The following is a 24,335-nucleotide window of genomic DNA, read 5'->3' on the forward strand; positions in this document are numbered from 1 at the left end:
TCCTGAAGACAAGGGTTGGAAAGATGGCAGAGACACTCCTCTCCCAGGGCACCTGCCTGTGTCCGCTTGCCACTCACATCAGTGTGGCAGGGGAGCGTTAGGGGGCTTAAAATGCAGCATTGCATGTTAATGCAGTTTAATGAAATGCAGGCTCCATGCAAATCCTGTGGCATGGGAATTGTTCAGTCCGCTAAAATGAAACCACCGTCCTCCTCATCACAGTTGCACATCCAACTAAAACCTAGCTCACCGGGCAATATAACATGCATGGGGGGCGGAGGGGGGGGGGAAGAGAGACCTTTGTGCGGACAGATGCCTCTGAAGAATCAACCCTTGGAAGGCTTCAGTGGATGAGACAAGGCTTGGGTTTGTTTTGGGCTACTGGTGCGTGCAGCTGAGCGGACGAAAGCAACGCCTCTGACATGCTCTGAGTTGGCATGTTTGGGCACTGCATCTGAGGCACTCCTGTGCCCGCTCTCTCGCTCTAGCTGTCTACTCCCACTCCAGCCTAGTCACGGTTGCCCCTGCTCCATCCCACCTCTGCTGACTGCTCCATCTCCCTCCAGGTTCTGATCTACAATGGTCAGCTGGACATCATCGTGGCTGCCCCGCTGGTGGAGCGCTCCTTGTTGACCATGAACTGGAAAGGCTTTGAAAGATACAGGACGGTGCAGAGGAAAGTGTGGAAGATCTTTAAATCTGACGATGAAGTGGCTGGCTATGTGCGGCAAGTGGATAAATTCTGCCAGGTACGGGAGACCCTATGGGAGCATGTGGCTTGTGGGAACGTTGTGGGAAGGGGTGTGTGTGTGTGTGTGTGTGTGTGTGTGTGTGTGTGTGTGTGTGTGTGTGTGTGTGTGTGTGTGTGTATCTAGCCTGATGGGCTTTCAGCAGCTTCATCAACAGGCAGAATGTCTTGTGCAGCTTCCCTTCCTGCGAACAATAGTGATCTCAATTCACACTGAAATACGTAGACACATGTTTCACCATTGTGCAGGAGATAAGATGCCAATTCAAAAGATACTGGCACTCAGCTGTATTAGTGTCCGAGGACTGCCTTGACAGAATAACTCCACTCGAGTGGCTTATGACAAGAGAAGACCACAGTCGCTCAGTGTTGGAGATCAGATGTCCAAATTCAGTGTGTCCACAAGGGAAGACCTCTTGGGCTCCAAGGGAGGGCCCTTCCTTGTATCTCGCCACTTCCATTACTTTCAGGCATTCCTTCCCTTCTGAAGGTACATCTTCACAAGGCCACTCTCTCCCTCTGCTTATCCCTCCATTTCTTCTCTTGCCCAACTCATTCAGATTAGATTAGGACCTTTCCTCCCTACTCCAGTGTGAACATGTTAGCGAATACCAGCTTCCAAGATGCTATTTCCAAACAAGCTCACATTCACAGGCATGGGGTTAGAACTTCAATCTATCCGTTGGTGGGTGTTACAATCCAATTATAACACCAGCCCTAAAAAAAAAGGAATCATCCATGATGGGATTATCTACTGGGGCATTTGAGAAATTACTTCACCTCCTAATGGTCCTTCTGAAGGACCAATGGCCACGATCTCCTATTGCATGTGGAGCCCAGTGCACATCTCTCTGGCTGGTATCTCTTATCACGCCTCCAAACAGAACTGCCACAAAGCTTCAAGGACCCACAGCTCTATGGCTGCTACTGCTCCTCCACCACCCAGTGAGCAGGCCCATGGTTGCTGGGCCTAAAGATGAGCGTGGCCCCTAGCCAGTGCTGGGCACCCCACCTCCAGGTTACAGGGCTAGCCTTCTCAAGGATGATAGGGCGTCTTCTATGATGACATAATGGTTACACCATGCACCTGCAGAAAGTTCTCAGCAGAATTAAGAAAGCCCCAAGATAAGCTTTTGCTTCATCAAGAGGAAGAATTTCCCCCTTCCTGCTTTGACTTTTGTCCCCCTCCGATTTTTTGTGTCAGGAAACCTCAGCACCCCAATTTTATACCTCTGTGTGTTTGGAGTGACAGATTTCAGAAGTCCATGTATTCCATTAGGCTCCAGATAGAAATGTATCAGAGGCACACTGCCTTATAAATTCATTGCTTGCAGTCAGTAAGAGAGTTCACTAAGAATTCCTTAAGAGTGATGATCCTGGGTGATGCTATGTATGATTCATTTAAGTTACTACAAATTATGCATATTCTGATGCAAAAAGGCAAACTTGTCCCCCAGCACCACTCCATTAGAATAAATAACATACAAGAGATTTAAATACTACACAAAATGGAATTATCTTGGACAAAAGAAATAGCCCAGACTCATTTTAGGGGAAACACGTGAGGGGAAATTCTATTTTCAAAAAGTTCGTGGAGAAACATTATAGTTTCAAAATTAAGATCAATGATACCAAAGAATTATATACTGGGGAAATGACAAACTGAATGAATCACAATGGAAGTAATCTTGGCAGCTTGGATTCTGACCATGGAATGGGGAAGGGGAGAAAGAAGAATCTGTTTATGTGCAGGGGAATCCAAGAGAGAGGGAGGGAATGTGGTATGCAAATCCCTCTCTGCTTCTGTAAACTTGAACACAATCCTGTATTCAGCCTGACTTGGGAGCCACAATAAACAATTGACTCTGAAGGGCTGAGTCCAAACTAAAGGATTTTCAGGGCTGGGTGACACTCTCTTAATTGCAAAATAATCTAGCTTTGATGTTTACTGCCTATTTGGCTATGTTTATATGACATAGATTATATAGCAATTCAAACATGTTGATGAGAAGGGAAACTCAATGACTTCAACATCTTCAATTGCATTTTAGTAGATTTCCATGTGCAGAGACATATTTTATCTTACCTCAACAGTAGCGTACAATGTTGACCTTGCTTTGTACTTTTGTAAAAATTAAGTGATTGATTCAATTATGGAAGCCCCTAGGCAAACTCACAGATCATAAATGCACCAGGAACTAACCCTTCACAGAGTGGACATACCAAAGGGATCATCCCCTAGATATGCACGTGGATGCAACCCGGTTTCCTTGTAACTGCTATTCTCCTTCCAAAGGTCACCACAAACCTAATTTCTCATACCTATGTTGGTATTGCCAGTATTTCAACTTTAGATAAATGAAATGATTCCATATATACTTCTTTAGGAGTAGCCCCCAACCCTACTGCCACCTTATATTTCTCTATTCTCCTGCATGCAGTTATTGCTAGTGCTATATCTATGCCAAACAAACAAACAAAAAGCTAACAACCAAGACAAACCCACTGCCACAAGTCAATTCTAACTCATAGTGACTCCGTCTAGGTTTATCAAGACTTTGTGAAGCCTCTTCTCTCTCCCACGGACCAGCGGATGGGTTTGGACGAGTGGGCATGGGTAGCAGTACAATGCTTGTTCAGCAGCATGACCAAGCCTGCTTTGTTGCTGTCTTCCTCTGCAAAATACTCTGCAATCTACATACCTGGGGGGGGGGGCTGTGGTTATGCATTGAGCTGCTAACCAAGTGGTGATGGTAGAAAGAAGAGGCTGGCTGCCCCTCCAAAGATCCATGGTCTTGGAAGCTCTGAATAGCATGACTGAGTTGGAATCCCCTTGATGGCACTGGAGTTTTAACATCCACAGAAATAACATTGTTAAATATTTAGCTGGCTTGTTTCAAATTTTTCATAATCACAAATAATGCTGCTACAAATAATAGTATACATCTTTGGTATATAATTGCATACTTTTCTGTGGCGTACACCTGAGAGTGGAATGGTCTAGAGTCCCACCAGCAAAATGCAAGACTTTGAATTGTTGTGCATTCTTTCTAACCCCTGGCTTGTCAATCTTCTTGGCTTTGGACATTCTAATGTCTGTGTAGTGTATACCATTATGCTTTTAATTTGCAATTCTATGGTGACTACTGAAGAGGAGCATCTTTCCATATATTTATGAGCCATGTGGATGTCTTCTTGTGAAGCACCTGTTCAAGTGGTTCGCCCATTTCCCTCTCAGATTCACTATCTTTTCTTGATTTATATTAGTTCTCTTATCTAGCTATGAGTTCTTTGTCAGTTATATGCACTGAAAATATCTTCTCTCATTCCATGGTTTATTTTCTACTTGCTTAATGATGAACAGAAGTGCTTGATTTTCAGGTACTCCAAGATGAGAGTAAGTCAAAAAGTATTGCCACCAACCTTTATTAAATGAGAATATCAAAATGTGAGGCTATTCCTTCTGGACTTGTCCCTGATGTGGGTCTATGTATTTCTGAAGGCACGGTTCTGTACCTCTAACCGATCTCTAAAGAATTCAGCACTCTAATTTACATTAGTTTTTGACATCCTCAAGGGTCTTAAATCGTGTTTCTTTTAAATAACGAGTTTGGGTACAAACATACATTTGAATGAACAAGATTGGGGCTATAGGATCAATGGAGTAAGTGTCACCAATGCAGTTCTCAGAGGACAGCTCTTGCTGCCCTCAGGGAATAAGCAGAGGCTTTGTCCTGGTAGAACATATTCCTCATTTTAACTTCCTTGCTCTTTTTCTCACCAATGTAGTTTTCACTTTTCTTAAACCTGCTTCGCAATAAGCCCTCATGATTCCTTTGACAAACGTCTCCCAGGATTACCTCTCTGAGCTGATGCCAAGGGCTCCAATAGAAAGTAAATGTTTATAAAATGATGATGGCAACATAGGTACAAATGTGCTTGACACAATTGATGTATGGACTGTTATAAGAGCTGAGAGCACCCGTAAAATGATTTTTTAAAAAGATGACCTCTTTGGAATCCCCTCAAAACGACCACGATTACCTCTGAGCTGATTTCTCTGCTTTGAGCGGCACTGGTTTAGCAGATCCCCATAAAACCCATTGCTTTGATTGGACTGTTTATTTTTCAATTTTACTTCTGCGCCCTGTTCTTCTCCTTCCCAGCAATATGACCGAAGGCAAATCGTGTAGCCTCCTGCCTCAGTTTCCCCTCTTTCACAATGGAGATCCTAATGCCAGGTTCTTGATAGGATTGCGTCAAGCTCTGTGTGAAACGTGGTGTCAGAGAAGAATGCTGACAATACTGTGGAATGCCAAAAGAAGGAGCAATTCTCTGTTACTTCTTTTTAACAGTTTTATTGGAAGATAATTGACATCGCATATATTCCAGTAGCTCAATCGTTCAATCCTATCAAGGGGCATTGTACAATCATTACCTTATAAATTTCAGAATACCCCCCCCCCCTCACCCACGGTTAAAGGGCCTTTAGAGTGACTGGTGCAAATCACACTCCATTGTTGCATTCCCTCCCCGAACAATTGGACTTTTAGAAGAAATACAAGCAGAATGCTCCTGTCTTACTTCGGACGTGTCATGAGGAAAGAACCAGCAGGCGGGTAAAGCAGAGGGCCACTGGGAAATGAGCAGAGGGCCACGAGAAGGTGGGTTGCTACACGAGCCACAACCAACGGCTCAAGGCACCCATGTCCTGAGGGTGGCACAGGACGGGACAGCGTTCCCTTCCGCCCTTCCTCGAGTGCTTCTGGGTCAGATCCGGCTCAATGGCAACTAACATTAACACCCCAGGATCATTGAGGGAATTCAATTAGCAAATTGGCATCAAATTCTCTACTGGGCTCATCGTGCATGTTTGCTATTGTTCTCACCACCTTAGGTCATTTCCAAGAATATAAATAGCAAAAAGAAAATGATAACTAAAGTAAAACTGTTTCAAAAAGAGAGAGAGAGAAAAGCACATGATAACAAGCAAAAATCAAGACCAGGAAAGCATTTCATTCAACAGCAACCCTCACTAGAAATTTGGATGTGGAATATTCTCTCCAGAAAGAACCACACCAAAGCTGGCATTGCAGGAGCAACAGACTTCGCCAGCTGCTTGTTGATCAGAACGTCAGCGGGACATTCCCCAGACCCTTCGGTACCTGCCTCCGCCACCTGTTATTGCACGGCGCCTGCACTAACCTTGTGAAATGTGCCAGCTCGACGCCCCCCACCCCCTTCTGCATGTGTCCTGCAGGGCAGCTTGCATAAAATGTCCGGCTTGGGAGGCCAGACTGCTGCTTCAGGGCAGCGTGTGCCACGAAGGTGGGAAAGGAGAGTGGCCGTCCGTCAGAAATGTGCGGCAAATGTCACCCTGGGTCTGCTGACCCTTCTTGTGAATGCAAAACACATTTCCAGAGGACACGGAGCTGCCCTGGCTGCCAAAAACTGGGCAGCCCAAGCAGCAGGGCCCACATGTGTTTGTAATAGGGAGTGTTTCACCGCACAGCAAGGGAGCTACATTTTATGCAGGTGATTCCTGACTGCTGGCGGGGAGCCCTTATCCCTCTTTGGGGGGGGGGTTGTAGGGAGATGAGAGGACAGGACGGACAAAGCAGGAGGAGAACTCCAGTTTTAACAAAGGCATTCCCTGTGAGGCTGGGATCTGGGAATACTGTCCACATGTCAAGCGCCTGATAAGGAGGGGTGGTGCGGGAAGCCGACCCTTAGCCTCGGACTTGCTTTCCAGCCTTAGACACACAAAGCAGAAGCATATGTAATGGTGTGCCAAAAACGAAAGCCTGCTCTTTGCCAAACACCGCAGCTTTCAGTTTAAGAACTCAAATGCAAAGTCGGGTTGTCTGTGCGTAGTTCCTTAAAGCACTCACGGAATGATAGCTCTCCCAGGGGAGGCCTGGGAGTGGTGGTGACAAAGGGAGCCCTTTCCCCCAGTGTTCTCCACAAGCAGGGCCCAGGAAGCCAGGTGCGGCCCCAAGCATCTCTGGAGACCGGTTGGAGAATGAATGCTGCTGCTTGCCTGCGGTGGGCTCTATCAGGGGAGGCAGCACGTCTGTGCTCTTGGGTCGCGTCTAAGGTTCTGACACGGCCTGCTGCAGTGTGGGAGAGTGGGCTGTTCCAAGCCTGAACCGTGCCAAGTGTGGGTTGAGTGATTGCTAAGGCGTCTTCTAATGCAGATCTGCAGTATCTGTTTTTGTTGATGATTAAAGGCTCAGTTAGGAATCGGTCTATTTAAAAAAAAACACATTGGTATTAGGTAGCTTCCGACTCATGGCACCTCCTTATTGTATCCAGCTGCTGTGCTCTATAGGATTTTCAATGGCTCATTTTTTCGAAGATCACCAGGCCTTTCTTCAGAGGCGCTTCTGAGTAGAACTCGAATCTCCAGCCTTCCAGGCAGCAGCTGAATGTGTGTTAATTGACTGTATATTGTGGGAGTGTACACTGTCGTTCTGCCAGGGCGGCAAATAACGTGCGCAGCCATAGAGATTTGTCTCCTCAAGCTTTTGTCTTTCCACTGCGATACAGTGCCAGTAAGTGCCCATGAGAAGCAGTGGAGCGACCAACTCGAGACCAGGCTGAAGAGCCTTCGTAGAGCAGTGGTTACAAGTTGGGCTGTAATCTGTAAGGTCTGCAGTTCAAAACCACCAGGCTCCTCAGGAGAAAGACAGGGCTTCCTACTCCTTCCCGTCAATGAGTGAGTCTCAGAAGCCCACAGGGGCGGTTCCACCCTATTCCTACAGGGTTGCTATGAGCCAGAATCATTTCACCAGCCCTAATTCAATCAATATGCAAATTTTCGGAGAAGTTGAACTACATGTAGAGGAACACGGCATCAGGATTGGAGGAGGACTTATTAACGGCCTTGGGTGTGCACATGGAGCAAGCTTGCTGTAAGCAGGAGGATTTGAAGCACTTACTGATGAAGAGCAAAGACTATAGCTTCAACATAAACAAAAATCCCCCAAACCACATAATTAGACCAATAAGCAACATTATGATAAATGGCGAAAGTATGAAAGTTATCCAACCATTTCATGGTACTTGCATCCCCATTCAACCCCTGTGGAAACAGCAGTCAAGAAATCAAATGACCTGCCTTAGGCAAATGTGCCGCAAGAGCCCGCTTTAAAGTGCCCAAGAGCACAGGTAGCCCTTTGAAGGACAAAGGCACGCCTGGCTCGAGCCATGCTATTTTAATGGCCATATAGGCATTGACCACTGGACAATGAGTATAAGGAAGACTGAAGAAGAATTGGTGGCTCTGAACGACCGCATTGGCACATAATAGTAAATATCCGACGGACTTGCAGAAAGAAGGAACAAGTATAGAATGCTCCCTGGCAGCAAGGATGGCAAAACTTCATCTCCCACATTTAAATATGGAGACAGACACCATGACCGCTAGAGTAGAAGTTCCGTGAAAAAGAGGGAGACCGTGAGCGGTGGAATGACATCACGGCTACAATGGGCTCGGCCAGAGCAGTGATCGTGAGGGGGGTGGGCCAGGGCCCATTTTAGTCTTAGGAGTTGAAACTCGCTTGACGACATCTAATCACAAGGCCGGGCTACATGCCTGTCCTTGGAGTGCATGTGTGGGGATGGTGGTGGTAGGAAGATTGGGGGCGGGGCAACATAGTGTCAGCACATCTAGGACTCATGGTGTTTCTTAAAGGAGAGGGATTAAAGGGGCGGTGGTGGAGAAATAATAACAGCCACAGCTCCCTGGTGGTCCTTTTCTAAGATGACTATTCACTGTATTTTGTTTCTGGACTACATAGAACAACAACAAATGGAGGCGGGTGAGTGGGAAATAGCCAACGTCTTTTGGCTAGAATAGAGATTCAGACTAAGAGTTAAACATTTCCGCGGATAATCCACAGAGGGAATGACAGAGCTGGTCTTCTGCCTTCCTTGAATCCTTGAATTTCTCGCTGACAGTTCATATATATATATATATGAATTTTAAACAGCTTAGGGAGCTGTCTGTGGAGGAAGTAACATTTCCAGAAAGATCTTCAGGAAGTCCTTAGTTGCACTGACAGGATTCAAGTAAGCAAAGAGTAATGAATTGACTTTTGCATTTGACTGAGGGAGGGGATGAGGTGTTAGTATTTGTTTTTAGTGAAAGAAAGCAACTGTTAAATAGATTTGAGACAGTGACTATCGAATGCAGCAAATTGTCTGGGGGAACATGCATACCGTATCTGGCTTTGTTGCAGAGATTGTGGCAGACACAGAATCTTCCCATCTCCCCACAGCTCTGTTGATTTTTACAAAGAGAAATGTCTACAATTATAGGGTTTTTGTGTCTCACTTCCAAACCTCAGGGAAGCTCTTCTGGTCACGTATGGGATTCAAACTGTGGGCAGACGATCTGAGTGTAATGTGTTAGTCTGGGTTGACTAGAAAAACAAATCCAGAGAGATTCATGTATGTAAGAAAGAACCTAATATCAAAGAGTAATTGTATATGAAGAAAACATCCCAGCCCAGTCCAAGTCCACAATCACAATATTGGCCCATATGTTCGATACGAGTCTATAAATTCCTCTTCACTCTCATGTAACACATGCAATAACGCTGAATGCAGGAAGACCACAGGCCAGTGGGTGGAAAATCTTGTGGATCCAATGGTGGTGGGGGCATCTCAGCATTGATGTGGGTCTCCATGTGGCTTCTCCAGCTCCAGGGCTCTGGCTCTAGCAGTGTATAGCTCCATGTGGCTTGTCAGCTGGAAGACAAAGCCGAGAGAGTGTGTGTATGTGTGTGTGTCCTGCCTCCAGCAGGCTGTTTATCTCTGTAGTGCCTCCAAATGAAGTCATCAAGCTGCAACCTGAGTGGCAGGCTAAACTCCACCCCTTCACAAGTTGACAGGAGATTATGTAATGACCACAGATAACTTTAAGTCCTCCCCTCCCCCACCCAGTGCTATCACTTGCCATTAGGATGGAAGGAAACCCTGAGCGGTGTAAATGGTTCACGTCTGGGCTACTAACAGGAAGGTTGGCCGTTGGAATTCACTATAAGAAGCTTCAGAGGACAGGCCTGAAAAAACCGCTCGCAACACCCTTGAAAACATTTTGGAGTGACCTCCCTCTACACCCATGGGCTTTGTCCTGAGCTGCTGTCAATGCCACGGAAACTAGCAACAACTGCAAACACTATCAGAGAACATCCAGGGCCATCCCAGCTTAGGTTTTCCAGAAGTGGGTCCTGAAGCAGAGCTGTGAGTACAACATCCTTGTTAGGGATCAACAAGCTGTGCAGGGAAAGGGAGACGAAAGGAAACTGAAGATGAGAATCAATCCAACTGTGTAGACCCAACAAACCCAAACTGACAAGGCGTTCTGAGAGAGTACATTCTATCAGAATGCCCTCATTGGGCCCAAGTGCCCAGGCCCCTAGACGCATACCCCATTCATTCTCCAATGTGGGTTTCCCCCAAGACTGTATAACCTTACCGACCTGAAAAAGCTGGTGCCTAGAGTCTGCCTGCTGACTCTGAATCCCACAAGCCCATCCTGGAGGGGGTTCTGATAGTGCATCTCTGTGCCCGCCACCGAGGCAACTGTGGTGGTTACATATTTCATGTCAACTTGATAAAAATATGAAGGGGTGGAATCCAGCCTGGTGATCCCTCCTTGTGGGCGTGGCCTTATAAGGATTCTGGGAACTTTCTCTCTTCCTCCCTGGAGTTGGGATGTACTCTCTTTCTGCTCCACATTTCCTGTTGACAAGCCACATAGAGCCATTCTGATGGCAGTCAGAGTCCTAGAGATTCATCTACTGCCATTGGATCCACAGGACTTTCTACCCACTGACGTGTGGATCTTCCTGCATTCGGCATCATTGCATGTGCTGCGTGAGTCTAAAGAGGAATTTATGAACCAGTATTGGACATATGGGCTAATATTGGACTTCTGCACTTGATCTGGAGTAGGCTGGAATGTTTTCTCAATATACAATTGCTTTTTTATAGACACCTCTCCCCAACAGATATATGGGTGTCTCTGTAGATTTGTTTCTTTAGTCAACCGGCCCAACACAGCAACCCAGATAATAACCCAGCAAGGAGAGATGATCTCCCCTTGTCTTCGCCTAAGCTGTCAGTACAATTATACGAGTACCTTTATCTGTATTAATAAGAAGGATCCAGTCGTGGTCTTCAATTCCTCTCGAGATTCCAAAGAACAAATGAGACACTTTTCAGGCAAAATAATGAGGGGTTGTCAGTACATATTTCTCTTTCTCCGGCTATTTTTTTTGAGGCACCACAAAGTGCTACAAAGCTTAGTGACGTAAAACAGTAATTGATTGATTCTTGCAATGATGTAGGTTGCATGGGCTTATCTGGTTGCTCTCTGATTCACTGAGGGAGGCTGAGGTCACACACACAGCTGCATTCAGTCAGGGGTTTGACAAAAGCTGGAGCATCCAAGATGGCTCCTGTCCCCCAGGGCTCTCTTCACAAGGCCTCTAATCTTGTAGAAGTCTGGCCTGGACTTCCTCACGACCTCCAGATTCCCCTTGATGGGAAGGATGGCAAAGAATTAGTGACCATCAATAATGTACCTGGTTGCCAGGGGCTATCAAGTCAATTTTTACCTCATAGTAGCATGTGACAGACTAGACCTGCCCCATAGGGTTTCTAGGCTGCAATCATGAATTGTGGGTGCTGGTGAAGAATGCTCAAAGTACCATGAATTGGCAGGACAACAAACAAAACTGTCTAGGAAGAATACCCAGAATGCCCCTCAGAAACACGGATGGTAAGACTTCACCTCGTGGACTTAGGACTTGCTACCAGGAGAGATCAGTCCCTGGACAGGAACATCATGTTTGGCAGCGAAGGGAGGCAGCCCCAAAGAGGAAGATCTTCAATGAAATGGACTGACACAGCCCTGCATCGTGGGTTCAAACATAACCACAATTGTGGGGATCGTGCAGGACCAGGCAGTGTCTCATTCATTCTATTGTACTTAGAGTCATTGTGAGTCAGAATCTACTTAATGTCACCTAACAAAAATAGGATTCTAAGTTATAGACTAAGTTATCAAGGGTTTGTGAGGTGGGAAGGAGGAGAGGGAGGGGGAAGAAATGGGGAGCTGATATCAGGGACTCAAGTGGGAAGAGAATGCTTTGAAAATGATGATGGCGGCATATGTGCAATGTGCTTGACACACTGGAGGAATGTATGGATTGTGACAAGAGACATAAAAGCCCCCAATAAAAGTATTTAATTTCCCAAAACAGCAAAGTAAGACATAAAAAAATAAAAAGAAACACATAACTATCCTCTCGTCCTTTAATATTTCCTCCCTTTGCTATTATGGTTTTTGTTTTGCCACATTAACCATGTTAGACTTGTGTCTGCTCATTTGTATGCAATTAAGATCATTTGATACATGATAGTCAAGATAGGCAACTCTTCAGAAACAGTAACAGGAGTAATGGTTCCCACAGAGTATGGGAAGGGGGCGTGGGGGGAGGAAGATGGGGAAGCTGATACCACTGATGACTGTATTACCCCACTCAAGGTGGACGAAGAACAGAATTGTGTGAATGGATATATTGGATGGTGTAAGACACGTCAAAAGATAATAATTCAGGGTTCCTGGAGAGTAGGGTGGGGGAGGGAGGGGATAAAGGGGAACTGATATGAAGGATTTCAAGAAAGAAAATGTTTTGAGCCTGATTGTGGTAGCAATTGTACAATACTACTTGATATGATTTAACTATTGAATGTTATGATATCTGTAAAGCGCCTAATAAAATGATTTAAATAAAAATAATAGGATTCTAATACAAGTGAGTTTCAAAACACTTGGCGGGTGGAATTTTATTTCTCCATGAGCTTTTAGAACTCACAGGGTGCCAGTTCCAGGAACCAACGCCTTCAACTAGGATGTCTTTTGCTGCTCTGTTGATCCCCACTAGCTTCTATCTGCAGGGATTCCACATGACTTCTATTTGGATACACTTCCATTGTGATGCTTAAAGAGTGCTTGAAAATCCTGACCAATTTTATTCACAGGGCAACTAGAAATTGAGAACATAGTTTTCCACTTAATCAACCAACCATTGACTTAAAGCATCCCATTTAGAAACGTGTCTTCTCATCCATGCTTTTCAATGGGATGGCCTGCCTCTCTGAGATACTGAGCCCAGACCTAAGCAAAATGCTAGGCTTCAGTCCCTGCCAGGCATTGTAGGCTTACAAGTAGTCTTTGTTCTCTCAAAACATTGATAGGCCACTGGTAATTAGACTCATTGAAAAACTCTTTGACTTATTCAAAATGTTAGCTTCCTCTTCCCAGCAGAGTTTTGCACCATACTGAACTCACGTGGCCCGGATGGGCAGTGTCCTTAGACAAGAGTGGGCCGTGCTGCGCTCCAACAAAGATCCATGTCTACCAAAAGCAAACTCTTAAGCATCACCTAGCCTGGTGGTTCCCAGAGAAGATTTTGTCCTGGAGTCTCACTGAATCTGGTTGTGAATGTTAATTATTGACCCAAAGAATGCTACACTAAATAAAACCAATTCAATATCAAAAAGAACAAAGAAAGAAACTGAAGCCTCATCAATTGTAAACTTAGTATTTCACTAGGTCATCAAAGAAACACAAAATTCACTGCCAATGAGTTGATTCCAACCCATAAGGACCCTATAGGAAGGGAAGAACTACCCGTGTGGGTTTCTGGGACATATACCTCTTTATGGGAGCCTCATCTTTTTCCTTTGGAGCAGTTAGTGGTTTCAAACTGCTGACTGTGTGACTAGCAGCCCAAAGTATAACCACTCTGGTACCAGGGTTCTATAGGTCTTCATTAGATGATTTAATTAGGGTTCTTAACCTGGGGGAGAGTCTGTAGTTAGAATTCAGACGGGTCAGTGAACTTGAACACAAGAAAAAAATCAAAGAAGAATCTATTTTCACTAGCCTCTAACTGAAATAGCATTTCCTCCCATTGTGAATTATGAAATTTTAGCATTTCCTTCCATTATGAGTGGAGGCAACAGACCACAGCGGCAGTTTGTGCCTTTGGCTTTATCACCCATAGGAAGCGACACTTGCATATCTCACAGAGCATCGCCTATGCTGCAGCGGATGCCCCGGAACCACAAAAGAGCTCATGAAATCAGTGTTTTATCAGGCTCACTGCTTGTTCTCATTACTGAGCATGTGAATGCAGAAGTACACATGCTGCTGTGTCACAGGTTTGGTTTTTTTTTACTACTTGGATCTTTTAAGCACCATCCACTTCCCCCTTTATAATCTACATAACATAATGGTGTGTTGCGAATTTCAAAACATGATTCTAAGAAGAAGTCCATTGGCTACTTAGGCTGTACCACATTGTGACTGGGATCCACAGAAAGAAAGACTAAGGACCTCTGTGTCAGATAAGCTGGCTGAGAGTGGCTTATCCATCCACTACCTACACTGCAGACCACCTGGGTGACCTCAGGTTGAGCATAGCTATCCGGTTGACTCAAACTGACGGTGCTTGTTCTTGTTAGGTACCCCGGGGTTGGTTCCAACTCAATAGCAGGCCTGTGCACCACAGAACGTGACTCCACCAGTCCTGCGCCACCTCACCATTGTTGTTATGGTTGAGTTCAATGCATAATCACTGTGGTCCATTCATCTTAAAAAACAATTTTATTCCCATACCACATAATCCAATGGTCTCAGTACATTAAAAAGAAAGGCTCTTCTTTTCTGTTGACCCTCTCCTTTCCCAAGTACAATATCCTTCTCCCAGAACTGGTCCCTTTGGGTCAGATGCCCAGAGCGTATAAGACAATGTCAACGTTCAGCCTTCCAATGACCTGTTTGCGCATTCTTCTGGCAGCGTGTTGTTGACTCGGTGTTCTCCACCAACACCATAGTTGAAAAGCTCCAGGGCTTTGTGGTTCGACCTTATACGTTGCCCAGCTTTCTCAGGCCTATGACTCGACTGAAAATACCTTGACCTGACTTGGGTGCACCGCAATCCTCAAAGTGATGTCTTTGCTTTTTTAACACTTTAAAGGTCTTCCAGCTCATTGCTTTCGTGAGTTTATCCACTTCTACCATTATCATATTCAACTGACCTCACAGATTAAGAGGAGAACAGACATGTTATATTAAAACTATCTAGATCCTTTCTCTGCCCCTTCATAGCTGTGCGACCTTGGGCAAGTTTCTTAATTCCTCATCGGTGAATTCAGGGTATTAGTTAATAAATGAATGGAGAGGATGCCTATAAATTGCTACAAATGGTCTACTTGGCACAAGTTATTGGTGTCAGCTGCCTTTGAGTAGGCGCCTATTCCGTTCAACCCAATGTACACTAGAACAGAGACACTGTCCTGATGATTGTTATAATTGGATCCATTGCTGTGGCCACGGTGCCAATCCATCCATCGAGGGTCTTCCTCTACCACATGTGATGCTCTGCCACTTAGGAAGCACATAATAAGCTTTTCTTCCTATTGCGATGGTTGGTTCTCCTCTGCAGGGATCTTTCTACACATCAGGAAACGTTCCTTCTGTACCAGTGTACATGTTCTGGACTAGCCAGATTTGTAAGATAGAATTGGGGTCATGGTGGGGTCTGAAAGGAAGCATTAAAAAACCAGAGGAAGGCTGTGTTTCCTGGGTGCTATACTGCATTCTGACTGGTTCCTCTCTTTCTGTGGTCCTTCTGACAGGGGGTGTCCAATTGACTACTGATGGGCTTTGGGTCTCCACTCTGCCCCCCCACCATTCCCATTGATATGATTGTGTTTGTTTTGTTTTGTTTTGTTTGGGGTCTTTGATGCCTGATACCTGATCCCATCAACACCTCATGACCACACGGGCTGGTGTGCTTCTTCCATGTGGGCTTTGTTGTTTCTCAGCTAGATGGCCACTTGTTTATCTTCAAGTCTTTAAGATTCCAGATGCTATATCTTGATAGCCAAGCACCATCAGCTTTCTTCACCACATTTGCGCATGCACCCATTTTGTCTTCAGCAATCGTGTCAGGGAAGGTGAACATCACAGAATTCCCCCAATAAAACAAACACATAAATTAGAAACTTTCCTTCTGCCACCAGAGTCCTAAAGTAATACAATGTCTTAAGGGCTCAACTAATGAAGCAGGGTGAATAGTTTTATCAGACATGAAATTAGTTACATATGTTTAATCAGACAGGCCTGGAACGACTACAATTGTCTCCGGTTTTGACTTCTTTGCAACAAGAAACTTGTCCTCCTGGAGAGCAGGAGAAGCAGAAAGCCAGGGGGAGGTACCTGATCTTGTGCTAAGTGACAGACTAATCACAGTAAACAAAGGTGGTTATATTGACTAATGAGATGATGTTCCTAAACCACTGCTACTTTCCAGTGGAAACATCCCGCTGACAATAAATGAAGCCCCCAGTCTTGGTTTTCATTCATACTGAGCCTTCCCATAGGTGGAAATCGGGAAGAAAGGAACTAGAGCTTAGATTTGGGAAGAAAACTTAACTAATACAACCCAAACTTGAAATACTTGGGAACGTATTGCTCGTCCGTCCTCCATCATGAAGACGTGGGTGTTTATTTTTGTGTCTAGTGTTTGTTTTTTGTATACAGCAACCGGAGTCCCAAGGTTTGAATTCTGACACCCGCTCTGAACTCTCAGAACTGTGTGCAGAGGGGAGACTCACCACTTCTGCCCTTGCTTGGATTCCAGTGCTTCTCCCCCTCGCCCGCTAACCCGGGCTTAACTCATCTTTGTGTTGGGCGTGGCAGAGAACATTTGACATTTCTTAAAGATCCCGTTTCGCAAACTTGGCAGCATCCATGGGTTGTTCATCTTAGCTTTCTTTTTCACTAATATTGAACATGTATCAAACCATATTGATAATACTTGTGTAAGATCAAGCAAACAGCGATACATGACCACTCTGCACCAATCCATTAAAAATCATAGAACTGGTCGTTTATCCTCTTCGTTCTTCTTCTGTTACTGCCCCTGCAGGTAAGCCACCCTTCTGAATTCGGTTCTTCTCATCCCTCACTTTGTCTTTCATGAAGAGTTTTACTACAGCTCATTGTTGTTGCCACTGTGTGCCCCTGAGTCATTTCTGGCTCACCAGCGCTCCATGAAGAACAGAGGGAAACAATCCCCACACCTGTGCTAACCCCTCACTTGTTGTGATTCTGGAGTCCACTGCTGCAGCCTCTGCGTCACTCTTCCCCATTCACATCCTACAGCTTCAGAGCCGAGAGCCTCATCTTCCAGCGCGATATCGGACAATGACCTGCTGGTAGTCATCAGGTTTGCCATGGCCAATTCCTCAGAAGTGGACAGCCTATTCCTTAGTCATAGTCTGTCTTAGTATGGAAGCTCTGATGAGATCTGTTCACCCTGGGTGACTCTGCCGGTATTTGAAATATTGGTGTTATAGCTTCCAGCATCCCAGCACCATGCAAACCACCACGGTGTGACTGACTGTCAGGTGAGTGATGGAAGTACAGATGTATCACTAAATATTGTCTTGCAAGAAGCATGAAGACTTTGCCTCAGGTACTGAGATAGTTGGACATGTTATCAGGAGGTAAGAGTCCCTGGAAAAGGACATCATGCTTGGTAGACAGTCAGTAAAAATTCGGAAGACCATCAATGAGATGGATTGCCACAGTGGTTGCAACAATGGCACAAACTTTAAATTGTGAGGATGATATCGGATTAAGGAGTGTTTCATTCTGTTGTATGGTTGATATAGTTCCTAACAACAACAAATCATATTTTATATTTTCAAATTTATATAAAAGGAACTATTCTGAAATAAGATAACTTTGCAATTTAGCCCTGTCTATAAGATTCATCCATGCTGATAGATTCAGTTGTGCTTCATCCTTTTTAAAATCACTGTATCCTATTCCATTGTATGAGTAAGTTATGTACCATTACACCCATTCAAACACATAGCAACCCTATAGCAGAGTAGATCCACCTCATAAAGTCTCCTAGGGCCTAATCATTTGGGAAATAGTTTCCTTAATCTTTTCTCCTATGGGGCCATTTGTGGGTTCAAACTATTGGTTTTCAGTTCATGTTCATTGAACCATCAGTGCTCCATGCCTCAGTCTATCATTCATCTGTCCCACTACCGATGGGCATTGAGTGGTTTTGCCTACCATAAATAACATTGCTGTGACTCTTCTTGTACATAGCTCATTGTGCCCGAGTGCAAGAATTGTTCAAAGAACAATGTCTAGAAGTGGAGTCGATCAATTCACTGTTTTCCGAATTGATTGCTATTGCCAGGGATGTAGATGAGGTCTGTTTGTCCTATGCTCTCAGTAATGCGTGGGCTCATCTATAGACTTCTTGTGCTTCAATGTGTTCAGTTAGAGGAGGATCACTGTCTTTTCCCGTCTTTAATATGTATGGTTCATCTTTTTCTGTTATTGTGTTCTCCATCTTCTTTCCTGACTGTCATCCAATTGAAGGGTTCCATTAACCACACAGAGGGAAAGGCTGGAGTCGACCCAGGTGCTTTAGTTTGGCAGGTATATATTCTGGCTAGATGCCCTCTGTCGAGGTTTACCAACAACTTCAGCAGTCTAAATAACAATCAGGAATTGATTCCTTCTGTGCCTTTTCCATCCACCTTACCAATGGCAGCTGCTTTCTACAGAGGGCTGGGCGGTTACAATGGCGAAGCCTAGGCTGTTGAGATAGGGATCTGAGTCTTTCCAGACAGAGACCAAGTCCCTTCACTTCCATCCGATGTCCTTTAAAACAAAGGGATGTTACATGTTTCACTATGGTTCTTCAAAAAAATAACACTAAGACGACGACTAGTTGTTAATAAACATAACTAGTTGTTAATAAACAGTTCCATGCCTGCATTTCTCCCATCTGTTCTGCAGCATCCTCTCCGGCCAGGTTGCATTCATTTCCCCGCGCTGCACACAGACCACAACTAACTCCTTAAAGGGGAAATGGCTGCATTTCTACAAGTCAATAAAAATAAAATCTACCGCGTTGAGGAAACATTTGAAAGAAATTGGTGACTGTGAGTTCTAAAATGAAAAGGAGAAAGCTTTGCCTTGTAGTGCTTGAAGAAAAGCCATGGGCTTTAGAAGATGTTATTCAAGCACATCCTCCTTAGCAGGTCTTTCCTATCTTTTCACTCTCTCAACAAATATTCTCCCCGGTGCTTTTCCCAAAAGGAAGCCCGGCTGTGGCTTTGCGTGCGTAAGTATTTTTTTTACTCACTCCCTAACACTTGTATAATAAGACCCAAGCCCCTTTACATGGAATAGTAAAGATAGAAATGTGTAGCTATAGAGATAGAGACAGCTTTCGCCCCTTTCTGTACCGCCTGTTTCTAGGCAGTTCCTGCTGCGCTGACCACCCTGGTGCTCTTTTCTCTCCCTGTCATCGAGTCAATGCTGACTCTTGGTGACCCCACTGTGGGTCACTGAGACTAACTGCTTATGGGACTGCAAAGCCCAGTCTTTCTTCTGAGGAGCGGCTGGTGGTTTTGAACTGCTGACCATGTGGATCACAGCCTAATAGGTAACCACTACACCACCAGGGTTTCCTTGGTATTTTCTTTCTTAACTCTTCCTCTTCTACCTGATGCTGAACTCCCTGTGGACAGCAGTAGCATGACCTTGACCTCTATAGCCCAGGTGGCACAGTAGTAATGTCGTAGGCCAACCGCAAGGTCGACCATTTGAAACCACTAGCCCGTCCCTCAGATGAAAGGAAGTTTCTCTACTTCCATAAAGAATTACAGTCCCACCCCCCAGATTCCTTAGCCCTCACACCTAAACAGTGGGCTGAGTGGCTTAAAGAAAACAGGAGGAAAGTGAAACTGAAGTGGACTTGGAATCTTGTGACAAACAAGTTCACTTCAAAGAATAACCAAACAACAACAAAAAGTTACAGTCCCAGAAACTCATGGGGGAGTGGGGAGGGGCGGCAATTCTTCCCTGTCCCGTAGGGTTGCCAGAGTTGACAATGGCAGTGATTTGGGGTTTGGTCTCTGTAGCATACCTCTTAGCACAGCCCTGTACTCAGTCAATGCTCTGTGATGTAAGCTCTATCTCCTACCTCATCCCCCTGGGTAGTAGGGCCAATAGTGCCAGCTCCATTGCTGGTGGTGGTGTTAGGTGCCATTAAGTCCGTTTGGGCTCAGAGCAACTTTTTGGACACCACTCAACAAGCTGCCTAGTCTTGAAGAAAGGGGCGCCCCAAGAAGCATCTCTACTGTGCACGTGCGATCCCTCTGGGTTAGACCTGACTCGAGGGCCATCCCGCACTCATGTTTACCGTGCGTTCTTATTACAGCCCTTGCAGGTAGTGCTGTGACTGCCCCCCAGTTGTACCCTCCAATGTTTTCCGGGCCATGGACTGATGTGCCGAGATCATGAATAGTTGTATGCCATGCACTTCAGACTGGATGATGATGGCTTATGCCCATGGAAGATGATTTTCTTTCAGTGTCACACAGGAGACGACGACAGAGATACAAATTCACGGAAACAGTGGTAGCAGATTTATAATCCCTGTGCTGACTAGAACACCGTCTCCTTTAAAAATAAAATCCTGGGTTTTGTTTTGGTTTTCCTTTTCCTACAAAAAAAATTACTTCCTGAAAACAAAGGAAATAATAAACAATAGCAACTCCATCTCCCAATTTTACTCTGATTATCTGCCAAGAGTCAGAGCAGACTGCTTAGTTCATGTGGTTCTATTTCATTAGAGAACACCGATTAGCATAAGAAGAATGCTTCTAAATTAAGCTACCCAAATATGCACTTAGTTAATACTCAGGGAGCTAATTTACTGCATTATTTAAAATATAAATTGGCTAGCAAATCTATTTACTGAGGTATAACAGCTAGGCAAGGATGCATAATTTTCTCTTAGCTGTTGAGTGCTTTTTAATAATCTATTGAAATTTAACAGAGAACCATTTCATTAAATGAAAAGTGTATAATACTACGCAGCCTAAAATGTAAAGTATTATCCACACATGGAGACTAGGCTTTACAAATCAATGGCATTTGAGGAACAAAGAGGGAATTAGGATTTTGCTTCTTCCCACTGTTACGTTTTTGTTGGTTTGATTTAAAGTATAACTCAAAACTCAGAAAATAGCTTGTGGGAAATGTCAAAGTCAAAAAAAGTAAACAAATAAGGAAAAGGTAGAGAGGAGGAGAAGGAACACACACACACACACACACACACACACACACACATGCACGCACAAACCAACTTGAACTTCTAGAAAAATCCTCTTTTGTAGCCAAACACTTGTAATCCAAAGTCACCTCGTTATCAACTAGATTAAGAGGCCCACATTTGTCTTCTTTAGTAATAAAGCCACGATGCCTTGTTTGACTTCAGCAAATGCCCTTGAACACGGTGTCCCCCTGGCATGGTCTGTGCCCTCAGTCCCTAGACTCTGGAGGCATTTGGTGGTCTTCGGTCAGAAACCCCATTGACTCTAAAGATTCAGATATCCCCGCTGGTCTTCACTTGTCCCACAGAGGGGCTCTGGGATAGACAGCAGGAAGCCATCGTGCGGTGGTTTTGAACCTTTATTACTGCCGAGGCTACTGGCATCCAGTGGGGCTAGGGAGTCGTGGATCCAGGCAAGAGAACTTCTCATCTTTCTGCAAGATTTTGGAACCTGGCCCATCTGAGTGCCCCAGTTGGGGAGTCAGGAAAGATTAGGACCTTATAATTTACCTATTTTCATAGATTTTTTTTGCAGGGTGTGTGTGTGGAATTTCTCATCTTTTCCAAGGTGAGCCAAAACATCTGAGCCAAAACATCTGTGATTAAAAGGACTCAGGTGGAAGGTCTGATTTGTAGTGCTTGCCAATTTCCATAGTGTAAATACTCCCACGATAGCTGAGTTCAAGCCAGCCATTTGCCACCACGGACCTGAGCAGTGATGTGGGTCTCCTGGGCCACAGTGAGAGAGCTCCGTCACCCACTGCTAGACCTGCCTGCACTCTGCTGTTCACTAATATGCTCAGAGGTAAGGACAGCTTGAACAGGAACTGGCTGGCTCCGTGTCTGTGTTTCTCAGAAGACCATTAGTCTGTCTGAGCCTTTGTCGCTAGAGCCCTGCCCTCTTCTCCCAGCCTCTTCATCTCTCCTCCTCAAGGAGACTACAGATGTAGATCACACAACTGGCTCTTGGATCTTGAGTCAGGGCAAAGCATGAACTAGATTGCGCTTTTATCCTCCCGTGGAGGTCAGATACAAAAAAAGAAAAGGCAGGCAGGAAGTGAGAGAATTAAGAAGGGAATTCTCAATTACATTTTAATGGCACCAAGTCTTGTGCTATGAATTTTATTTCTGTAAGGGGAATCAAAGCAGAACGCCTGCTTGACATTCTGCTAAGACAAGTAAACTCTTCCTTCCTGGGCATTTCCGTGTGGGGAGAAGAGGGTGTTTGGCCCTTGTGCTTTTGATGGAGAGAGGAGTGGAGAAAAAGAATGGGATGCCTCCTGCCTCTGACAGACTTAAGGATACAATGGGCTGCACACCGTAGTTTAGGGACAGCATACTGATGGTGGTTTAATCTCTCACTCAGGATCCGTACGTAGCCTGGAAGAGAAATATCCCCTCTCTTAAAGAATATATTAAAACTCTCAATGAAAAATTAGAGTAATAAAATTTATTAGCGTCATAACTTTTGCTCTGTCTCTCTCCTTCAAAAGAAAGGATCTCTTTGGTCATGAAATTTCAGAGAAGAGTGGGACTGGTGACCCTAGTTGAGTGCACACTTTAAGCGTCCTGTGAGGGGGTTCCAAAAGTTCTTGGGCGGATTTCATGATGCTTTTAAAGAAATTTTTATTCTAACTTTGGTGAAGGTTTACAGAGCAGATCATCCGTTTTACAGCCAACAACTCACACACATTTCGTTCAACTCATCCATTTCAACCTCTCAATGTACCACTCTTGATCCTACTTTCTCCCATGTTTCCTGATTCCTTCTTCTTTTCTAATCCCCTATCCTTGGATAAATGCTGCCCTTTTTATGTTCCATGGTGAATGATTCCAACAGGGGGTGGGGGTGGGTTCAGTTCCAGACCTACGAGAAGACGTGAGTTCTGTGTGGCACTGTTTGCCTGCTCTCACCAGGACGTCCCCATGCGGTTCTTTTCAGAGCAGTTAGTAGTGAGAGCGAGGCACCATCTAGTTCGTGTGGTCTCAGAGGTGGAGACCGACATTTGAGTGATCCAATCGTCCACTGGACTAATTGCTTCCATCTGTCCTTCGGTGTTCGTCACTCTTCTTTCCTCTAGGAGACAAATGTTTGCACCATAGATGGCTGTGCATATTTCCATTACACTTTCATGACATTTTCCACAAATTTTTGAAAGTCCCTTCATATCTATTTGTGGAGTCTCATGCAACATTTTATATGAATCACCTCAGAATTCTCATGGAAAGCCATATTCTTAGAGTAACCACCCCTCCCAGATTTCCCAGAACTTTCTTTAATGTTCACATTGAAAATCCCGAGTCCTGGGAAATCCCTGGTTCCTGCTCACTCAAATGCTCGTCTCCTTTTTACACACGGGAAATAGAGGCACTGGAGTCACCAAGTCAGAGTAGGTTTGTTTGTTTGTTTGGAAATAGCCTACCAGCACCTTCATGCCTGGAGGAATTCTACATTGGTGATTATTTTCTTTCAGAACTTTAACAATATCATTTCATTGTCCCTTAGTTTTTCTTCTTTGTATCGTTAAGCTGGCTTTCTTTGTTTCATTGCTTTTTTGCAGATATTAGCAATGCATTTGCTTCCCCTTCCCCCCTCCCCCCTCCCCCTACTCCCCCAAACCCCGCCCCCCCGAAACCGTTGTTTATTGGCAGTGAGCTGGAAAGGGCGATGGAGTCGCATACACAGACAACATCGCACACCATGTCACAGGGCGGTGAGAGGGAGGGGAAGTGTGGTCTGGCACCCAGGCGGTACCCTCCCATCAAGAGGTGGGCATGGGAGGGGGAGGGGGGCCTGGAGTGTTGAGGGGCAACCTCCACTTAGTAGGCATGGTTAGAAACGAAGCGGAACTCGCTGGCTGCAGCCCCAGCTTGACCGCTTTCAGTGTACTTCCCTTGGCAGGCGAGGCTGTTGGCCAGGGCTCGCTCCATGGACTCCTCCCGGGCCACCTTCAGGTTCTCCTTCTTGCCACCCAAGGCCTTCCGGGCAGATGCCTGCAGGGCTCGCCCATAGGTCAGGGCCAATGGTTTCAGCAGGGGGCACTTGTTGGTGGCATTGAGGTTGATGGACACCTCCTCCCCGTTTTGGCCTCCGGACAAGAAGGTGACCCTGGTAACAGCAGGGGGCACAGTGTGGTGACGGTTGCCATGGCAATCTCCTCTGTGTGCAGGCATGGCCGGGGAGACCATATTGGGCTTCAGCAATGTGTGCTTGGACAACTTTTAAGATATTTGGTTTTAGCAGTTTATCCTGATGTGCCTAGAATTCTTTTTTCTTTCTTTCTTTTTTACTTGCATTTATTCTACTTGGAATTCTTACTGTTGTTAAGTTCCATAGAGTGGAT

At 45.1% G+C, this 24,335-nt stretch overlaps 1 protein-coding gene across 2 annotated transcripts in view; it reads left to right on the forward strand.

Moving 5' to 3' along the window:
- Positions 1–24,335, forward strand: part of CPVL (carboxypeptidase vitellogenic like) — a 122,925-nt gene that overhangs the window by 93,202 nt on the left and 5,388 nt on the right. For both annotated transcript variants that reach the window (XM_075557566.1, XM_075557567.1), the window contains one exon: positions 567–749. In XM_075557566.1, the coding sequence (XP_075413681.1) occupies positions 567–749 (183 nt within the window). The remainder of the gene's footprint in view (positions 1–566; positions 750–24,335) is intronic.

Source organism: Tenrec ecaudatus, chromosome 9 (genome assembly GCF_050624435.1).
Source record: "Tenrec ecaudatus isolate mTenEca1 chromosome 9, mTenEca1.hap1, whole genome shotgun sequence".
In the NCBI taxonomy this organism is placed as follows: Eukaryota; Metazoa; Chordata; class Mammalia; order Afrosoricida; family Tenrecidae; genus Tenrec; species Tenrec ecaudatus.